Genomic DNA, 9,429 nt, shown 5'->3' with positions numbered 1-9,429 from the left:
CTCAGAGACCCAGCACCCTGAGTGTCCAGCTCCACACCTGACCCCCTAGAAACCCAGCACCCTGAGTGTCCAGCTCCACACCTGGCCCCCTAGAAACCCAGCACCCTGAGTGTCCAGCTCCACACCTGGCCTCTCAGAGACCCAGCACCCTGAGTGTCCAGCTCCACACCTGACCCCCTGGAGAGCAATCTTCAGTGCAACCTCATCCCCATGCTCTTCTCAACAGTCCCAGCTCCAGCCTCTGTAGAAGGGTCAAGAATTTGAGTCTATTCAATGAACGCATAACAAAATGTGTTACTCTAATATATAAATTAAATATTTAAATTAAAACAAATAACCTAAAAATAAATATATCAGCACCATAGAAACAAAGAAGGCAAGAAAATAAAATACAATTCACGCATCCAAGCATAAAAAAACAGTATCTCAAAAGAATTCTCAGAGCCAGAGCAGCAGAGCCCGTCTGGGAGCAGCCATGCTGCCTGCTGCAGGCACACCCAGCCCCTTCCTCTCACCCTGCGCTGTGCTGTTCATGCTATCAGTACTGGACACTCCCCTGGCCAGCTCTGCCCACAACTTCCATTGCACTTTTGGGCTCCAATATCTTTTGCTGTTTTGTTAGTAATTTATTTAATACATAATATACAAGTTCTACTTTTTCTCAAGTAGATAATTTCAATTTTGTCAAACCCATTTTCCTCTTGCAGGAATTGACTTTGCCAAAGTAAGACACACACACACACCTATTTCTGGACTCTGTGTTTACAGTGTTTATTTGTTGCTGTTGTTATTTTTGGTGGTACTGGGCTTGGCCTTGGGGCCTAATATCTGCAAGGCAGTCATACCACAAGGCCTGGGTTTTGTCTTGCTCTATTATGTTACCTACTTGTTAATGCTAACATTAATATTATAGTACCTTAATTATTTTACAGTATGGGAAAGTATCTCAACTTAACTTATTTTTCCCCTTGGCTACTACCCACGAAATTCCCTCAAAACTCCACTGAGATTTACTAGAATTTTACAGAATGGACAAGTGGCCATCTTTAAATGACGACTTGTCCCATGAACTAATCCAACTTTCAACTTTATTATGTGTTTAATAAAAATTCTGAAGCAGAGGACCCAACATTCTTTGCATTTTCACCATCTATAATTTTAAGATCATAGAAATAACATTATTTAAAAAATCAAAACCATGGGAAGGTGATGGGTTGGGCTAGGGCTTCTCAATTAGGAAATATGAACATTCCCAAAACGGACTATTGCAGATGAATCAAATGTTAGAAGAATAACCATTATCAACACGTAAAGACTGAAACTGGGTGCCTGTCTGTCACCTTGCACTATGACCAACTCAAAATGGATAAAAACCTCTACATCAAGCCTGAAACCTTGAAATAACTATAAGAAGGGGTAGGAGAGACATTAGAACTTACTGGCATAGGCAGGAACTTTCTGAAGAGTTCCAGGGACTCAGCAAATAGGTGAGAGACTCAACAAATGGGACAGCATCAGAATACAAAGTTTCTACACAGTAAAGGACATTGTTACTAAACTAGAAAGACCTCCAGCAGAATGGGAGAAGGTTTTTCCCAGCAACACATCCGACAAGGGTCTAATATCCAGAATATTCAAGGAGTTCAGGAAACAAAATCCCCCCAAATCAATAACCCAAGTAGTAAATCAGCAAAGGAGCTAAACAGAGACTTCTCAGAACTAAAAATTGCTGATACACACATGTGGAGATGCTCAACATCCCTGGCCGCAAAGCACACATAACTGAAAACAACACTGAGATTCTAATTCAGTCCAGTATGACTCCAGCATTGAAAATTCCCACTGTTGGTGGGAATGTAAACTAGTACAACCACTCTGGAAGGTGGTTTGAAGATTCCTTAAGAAACTAAACACAGAACTTTTCTATGACCCAGTGATACTACTTCTGGGCATCTACCCAGAACACTACAAGCCAGAATACTGTAAAGAAACTTGCACATCCATGTTTACTGCTGCACTATTTACAATGGACAAGTTATGGAAATAACCCAGATGCCCCACAACGGATGAGTGTGTCAAGAAAATGTATGCAATATATATGCAACAGAATTTTACTCAGCCATTAGAAAGAATATTATGTCATTTGCAGAGAAATACAGCAGTTGTTTTCTCTCATATGTGAAAGCTGGACCTACAATACAAGCGTACATGATAACATACAGGGTTTATGTATATATGTACACACAAACTGACAGAAGGAGGGTACGCTTAGGGGAGGGGTCCAAAGGTGCAACTCCTCTGAATAAGTAATGCAGTGATTTAAAATACAAATACCAGGAAGCAGCAATGCATTTTGGGGAGACACACAAAAGGAAGGAGGGAAGAGTGAACAGTCATTACATTCATTGTAAACTATGTAAAAACTGAACTACATAACTTGAGGGTGGGGATGGGAGTGGGAAAATGGGGGAGAGCGACTGAAGGGGCGACAGCAACCAAGATGCAGTGCACTCATGACCTGACACATGGAACCGTAACCTCTTTGTACAACTACTTAACAACAAGAATGCCCACTTTCCCAACCATTTTCTTACCTTCTGTGAGTTTTCAACTTCCCTTGCACTGTACTGTAAAACCTCACATTTCTCACTGTAGGAAAAAGCAAGACCAAGTTCAGTGTCAACATCAGGAATCCGAATGAATGAACAGACGCTCAAGTCACCTGCTCCAAGCCTAACGCAATAGGCCATGAGTGGGACAGAGCGCTGAGGCCAGAGGTAAAGGTAACACAGTGGCAGTGTGTTCACTGCTGGCACAGACAAGAGCAGGCCTGCTTCCTGGCCTGCCTCTCCTGTCTACACCACCCCTTGCTGCAGGGGGGCAATCCTGGCCACCCCCGGGACAGGGGTCACTGATGCCACACCTGCACTCTCCACCACAGCGCAGGGCAGAGCAGCCTGGCTTTCCTGGACTCCACAGAGAGCAGCAGGCATGGCAGGTGGGATAGCCACTGATGAGAGCCACCCCCCTGCCCCCGGTAACCATGCAACAGGGTTCCCTTAGTCCTCGGTCTTTTGTCTGGGCGCTGGTAAATCCCCACAAGGTCTCGGCTCAGAAGAAGGGGAGAGCCATTCACTGTCCTTTTCCCCCTGGGTTGACACAGACCATTCCGAGACCTGGCTGTCCAGCCAGGAGGTGACTGAAACCCAGCAGACTGAGAAGCTTGGACCTCACCACATGGAGGAGCCGCCTCAGCGGTCACCCAGCCACCAGAGGCCCTGGCAGACAAGCCATCAGGAGGCCAGACCAGGAGTACCGAAGATTACCCCTGCTGGAAAATGCCTTCTGATTCTAAAACACAATTGACTTAGAAATGTTACATTATAACCTATTTGTAATAGGTTTTGTTTTCCTGAATTTTAAGTTTCATAGTGAACTTCTAGGAGAAAATTTTAAACTCCAGAGTATGGTCAGGGCCTATAAGTCACTTAAAACACAGATCATGAAATACTTTTGGCACAAGTTCTTCTAAATATGACAAGTGACCCATAATTTATATTAGGCTGTTCTAAATACAAACAGCTTGTGCGGTCAGACAGAATATACTTCACAAGGACAGAGACCCTGCTTATCCAAATGCTCAAAACTTAATAAATCTACACTAACAAGAGGGGTCATAATTGCTAATGTGCATCTAGAAAAGTCAATCAATTCAACACATGTGTTGGCACTCATATGTGCAGCCACAGACTGCTTACTTCTTAGAAGCAAAGCCCAACCACAATTCCTGAGCAAAAGCATGTCGATGAGCTGAGCACATGCACCCTGCTCTCCACAAGGGCTGCGGGTGACAAAGCCCCTGACACAAGTAGACAGAAGAATGATCTCAGACTTCAGTGACACTTTATGTGATTCCAACAAACACTGGAGAAAATGCTTTATGTTGACCTTGTTCATACAATGCACTGGAAGAGCTTGGCTTAAGTCGCCATTACCTGGAGGTAGTCAGTGTGGGAACAAATGTAGAAGAAAATGAACCAGACCCAGGCATCAGTGGTCATGGCTCCTCACTCAGAGTGGACCTCACCCATTCCAGAGCCATAAACAGAGGGTCTAGTGTGTACTTTTGCCTTATGGGTGATTGAAGCTGGGGGCAAAATAAACAGAACAAATGTCAGCTAAGGTTTATACGCTATAATTCAATAGTCTAAAATCCCTGGGTAAGGGTGACCTGAGCTCTTCTGTCCTAGAAATCTCAGACTTGTTTTCTCTGAGGAATCAGGGAGGCCTCTTTCTCCCAGGTAAGTGTGGCTCTCTACCTCATGAGTGAATTATAGCACTGGACGACCGGAAAATTGGCAATGACCTCAAAGGCCCCTGAGAAAGGCCTTTAGGTCACAGGCAGCACCCCTGCAGTGCCCTCTCACATTGCCCCACCACTCTTAACAGGGTGCAGTGCTGAGCCATGTGTCTGGGTCACCGGAGTTGCAACGCCACCTAGAGGCTGACAGCGCTGATGCACACTGCCTGCAGCCCAGCAGTGGAGCTGGGCATGTGTACCAGGGGGTGCCACAGCAGATCACCCAGGCTGCACAGGCCGCCTTGTAAAATCCTCCTTCAGAGACCACTCAATCCTGCACCTTTGAGCAGAGGCCTCCGAAAACAGCCCAGCCACCAGTGAGGACTGCAATGGCTATGCGGTCAGTGATGAGAAAATCAAGTTGATCAGTGGGCTCTGCCACGTCGTCCCCAGGAAGCATGCGTGGCAAGGAGGGAGCTGTCTGTTTTAACCTCCCTGAGCCTCAGAGGCATATCTGGATTCTGGAGTGGACTACATTTGAGATCGCAGGACAAAATACTGTGCAGCTTGAGTGTGCAGAGCCCAGTGCTGCTAGCTATACCTCACCATCACCGGAAGCCCTGACAGACAGGCTCCTGAAAGCGACTGCAAGGAAGAGGCAATCTCACTGTGTGCAGGTGAAACCCTGGATCCCTGAAGTCAGGGCTAAGCAGTCTGGGATGACTGGTGAGGAAATTCCTTCCCAGCTGTCTGCAGCCAGAAGACCTTCGGAGGGATGTCTGGAACTGGAATTCCAAAGTTAACTACCTCTGCTTATACTGTGCATTTATGTAGCTCTCTATCTTCCCTTGGGCCTAGATTATAGAAATAGCTTCTCCTGCACATCTGGTCTTAAAAACAGAGCAGAACAGGGTGAAAGGCGCTTACAGGCCACTGTCTTCCCTACAGAAGACAAGCTTACCAGGAGAAGCAGTAACATCAGCTGCAATGTTTATGATGAAGAAGTAAAAATAAATAAAAATGTAAATTAGAGCATTTCTTCATAGTTACTATGGCTTTGTTTTTATTCACAAAACCGTATGACTCCGGGATTTCCTATAAGGGCGTGAACTTGGACTAAGGCAGCAGTAATGACTTCCCTACACAACACTCCCAGACCTTCAGAACAAGCAGCTGAAGCCTGGATGAAAACACTCTTCCCTTATGCTCCCTACAAGACAAGAAGTGGACAGGGAGGAAGACAAAGGGGTTGTGTCTTCTCCTCTAACCCACCAAGCACTCATGGAAACTAACTCTCATCTACGTCTCCATAGGCACCCTGAGGATCTCAAGAAATCCTACGTTATTTACTCAAAATTACCTGAGTCCGAGAGTGCTGAAACATTTCATAGACTGGAGCTTGGTGTACTTCTAGCACTAATGTCTAGGACATAATGAAACAGGAAAAAATACTGGAAAAAATAAGCAAACCAAAACCTCACAAAAATCAAACTGAAATGTCTCCTACCATCCTTGTTCACAAACACTGACTGAAACACCGGGGCAACACCCGGCACTGGAGAAGCCAGAGAAAAGAACGTAATGGGAAGCAGCTTCAGTCCTACCAGGCAGCAGGGGTGGGGCTCACCTCATCTCCGGGAGGAAGGTATTCTTATAGGCATTCTCAATGTCCTGGAGATAGGCTGTGGTGACCTTCACTTCATGTGGCTAAACAAAAGCAGAAAAATCAAAGTAGGTAACATTCAGCCATCATTTTACCTTATTTTTGGTTGCTTGTAGGGCTTGAACTCATGGTCTGGCATTGTCCCTAAGCCTCTTTTTACTCAAGACTAGTGCTCTACCACTTGAGCCACAGAACCACTTCCAGTTTTTGAGTGGTTAATTGGAGATAAGAGTCTCACAGGGACTTTTGTGCCCTGGCTGCTTCAAACCGAGATCTCAGCCTCCTGAGTAGCCAGGATTACAGGCGTGAGTCACTGGTGCCTGGCTGACCAGACATCATTATTTTTATCTGTACATATGTAAAATGCAAAGACAGCCCACAGCACTGCTTTCCACCACCAAGGCATGCACTGCAGGCACTGTGTGGTGCCAGGGAGGGCCTCAGTGCAGGGAAGACCTAGCCTGGCCAAGTGAGCTCACAGACTCGGGATGCACAGGTACAACAGTCCTGCTGCTTATCTTGTGCAGCACTTAAGAGACAAGTGCAGACAGATGACAGACCAGGGGCTCTCCCAACTGCTCTCAGCCACTGCCTGTCAGAGGCTCTACCTCTCTACCTCTACCTCTTCCCCGTCCCTGTCAAACCCCTCCACTCTCTCTTTTACATCTCTTGTTGTCTGATGTATGCTAAGTCAAATTCCATTCTGAGTAGCAGGTTTTCGTATTTAAAACTTTTTAGAGTTTAGCAAAGCAAAGGCTGCGCTGCTTTCTCTCTTCACCCTGCTCCATTTCTATGGCCTTTACCTCGTTACTTCCTTGCTTACCACAGGTCTGTCTGCTCCACAGAACATAAGCTCCAGCACAGAGTAAATGTGGCTTGGCACAGGAGGGAAGAGAGGACAGGCCTACAGTTTACAAAATGGCAGAAATAGTCTAAACAAGGTAGTTGCTGGATTTGGTAAATTTGCTAAAAATCACTTAGTTATATACTTCAAGTAAGTGAATTTACTGGAGTATGAATTATGCCTGATGAAAAGAAAAGAGAGGTGAGGAGATGGGGGAGGGAAGAGTATTTCCTGCATGCAGTGAAGGAGGCCCAGGGAACACCTGCCACGGGCGCTGCATTCCCATGCTGACCACAAAAGGGACCAATTTCCTCAGCAAGGCCTGGGCCCGGGGCAAGCGCCTGCGCTCCATGAGCTCCTGATGGCCAGTGTGCAGTGCCAGCTTGGTAAATGCGGGGTGAAGAAGTGCTATAGGAGATGGCAGGGTCTAAACCTCTATCACTAGGTTTGGTCCAAGTGAAGTAAGATCACGTATAGACTGACCATGAGAGCCCCCACAAACACACAACTGTCACAAAATCTAACCCGCAAATACCAGACAAAATATTCAGTTACCAGTTAGCTTTGCCACGTGTCACATATTCCCTAAGGCTGCGTTTGGAGCTGCATGTCTCATGCATGCTGGCAACTGAGCTGCACAGGAAAGCAAAGGACAACAGCAGCTCCCATGTCCACTCTACAGGAGCCTGCCATTTGGAAGGAGCTTTGTGAACCTCTCCAAGAAAGGAGCTCTGGGGAGGGAACCCCAGGGCCTCACATGAGACACCCGGCCTCTCCACCACACCGTGAGAAAAACCGTGTTTCCTCCTGGACTAAGCACTGCAGCAGACACAGACCTGACCTCAGAGCCGAGCTGGCTGTGCTCGCCTCTGCCTCTGCACACCCCACCCTGCCTAAGCAGGGTACTTGCTACCCAGCAGCCTCAACCAGAAGACAGCAACTGGCTGTGCATGCTACTGCTCTAGGACGGCATGTAGGAAGAGGGAAAGGCCACTTCAGGCCCTGCCAGGGCAAGAACATGGGAACAGTAGGATGTGAGACCCCTGCAGCTCCCCTGGGAAGAGCAGGTGTCAGCAGAGCCACGCAAATGACAGATCGCACAGGGAAAGCAGCTCTTCACCAGGTGGCCCCAGACTCAGCTGCAGGTGTCACCCACTCAGGCTGGCTGAGCACGCATCTCCCCTCCACATACAGACTCAGCCGGGACCTGCTGCATGTGTCACCTGACCTGGCAAGAACAGTAAGGAATTAAGAGCTCTGCTAGGTGATGATCACATAACAAAGGTGTACCACAAGAAGCCTAGAGCCTGGCACTGATGACAGGTGCCTATACTCCTTGCTACTTGGAGGTCAGGGGGAATGTGGTTCCAGGACAAGCCAGGCAAAACGTGTGTAAGACACCATCTCAACCAACAGCTAGGTAAGTGCCTCGCACCTGGCACCCCAGCTACTGGAAACTGAGATTGGGAGGGTTGTGGGTCCAGGCTAATCCAGGCAAAAAGCTCATGAGATCCTCATGTAAAGCATGGTAGTTCATTTTTGCCATCTCAGCTACAACAAGAAGAATAATTAGAAGGATATGACCAGCCCAGCCTGGGCAAACAGTAAGATTGTATCTAAAATAACTAGAGCAATACAGACGGGAGGAATTGCTCATGCAGTAAAACCCCAGATCTGGACACAAAGGCTGACTTACATCCCCCTTTGCCTGGATTCGCCTCTGTATCTCCGGCACCGGCACGTCGATGTAGACCACCAGGTGTGGGGGGAGGTACTCACGGATGGTGAGGTTCTTCACCTCGTAATAGTGGTCCACACCTGGTGCGAGAGAGAGCACACACAGTTCTCAGAGCTGTATGACAACCTGCACATCACCTAACAGAGCAGAAACCACTGAGCACAAATGCCAGGCATGGGACAGCCTTCCAGAGGGTGTGAGAAGGGCCTGGCGTTAGCACTGCCGCACAGCAAAAGGTGTGAGCATGTGGAAGGCCTTGGGGGCGGGGGGGAGGGCGGGCACATGTTTATGTGTAGCATGTAGAAGGCTTTCCAGGGGCTATGGGGGGGGGGGACACACATGGGTGTGTCCATGGTGTAGCATGAGACAGCCTTCCAGGAGCTATGGGGGGGGTTACACATTCTGGATGTAGCATGGATGGCCTTCCAGGGGCTGTGGGGGGGGGGGGTTACACATTCTGGATGTAGCATGGATGGCCTTCCAGGGGCTGTGGGGGTTATACATGCTAGGTGAGCATGGGACAGCCTTCCAGGAGCTATGGGGCAGAGGGGGGGGGGAGGTTACACATTCTAGATGTAGCATGGGACAGCCTTCCAGGAGCTGTGGGAGGCACATGTTCTAAGTAAGGCATGGACAGCTTTCCAGGGGCTGGGGAAGGGGGGTAACACATGGGACACCTTCCAGGAGCTATGTTATGTGTGCACACTCTAGGTGTGAGCATGGGACACCTTCCAGGAGCCGTGTTATGTGTGCACACTCTAGGTGTGAGCATGGGACACCTTCCAGGATCCGTGTTTTGTGTGCACACTCTAGGTGTGAGCATGGGACACCTTCCAGGAGCCGTGCTATGTGTGCACACTCTAGGTGTGAGCATGGGACACCTT

General features: G+C 47.9%; 1 protein-coding gene across 1 annotated transcript in view; it reads right to left on the bottom strand.

The window, feature by feature from the left end:
- Positions 1–9,429, bottom strand: part of Ndufa10 (NADH dehydrogenase (ubiquinone) 1 alpha subcomplex, 10, 42kDa) — a 49,849-nt gene that overhangs the window by 31,758 nt on the left and 8,662 nt on the right. The window contains exons 6-9 of the mRNA XM_013036028.1: positions 8,504–8,625; positions 5,928–6,007; positions 2,584–2,649; positions 1,741–1,761 (exon numbers count right to left, since the gene is read on the bottom strand). Coding sequence (XP_012891482.1) covers positions 1,741–1,761; positions 2,584–2,649; positions 5,928–6,007; positions 8,504–8,625 — 289 coding nt within the window. The remainder of the gene's footprint in view (positions 1–1,740; positions 1,762–2,583; positions 2,650–5,927; positions 6,008–8,503; positions 8,626–9,429) is intronic.

Source organism: Dipodomys ordii, unplaced genomic scaffold (genome assembly GCF_000151885.1).
Source record: "Dipodomys ordii isolate 6190 unplaced genomic scaffold, Dord_2.0 Scaffold238, whole genome shotgun sequence".
Taxonomy (NCBI): Eukaryota; Metazoa; Chordata; class Mammalia; order Rodentia; family Heteromyidae; genus Dipodomys; species Dipodomys ordii.
Note: the sequence above shows the minus strand (reverse complement) of the source record. Positions and strands in the feature narration are given on the sequence as shown.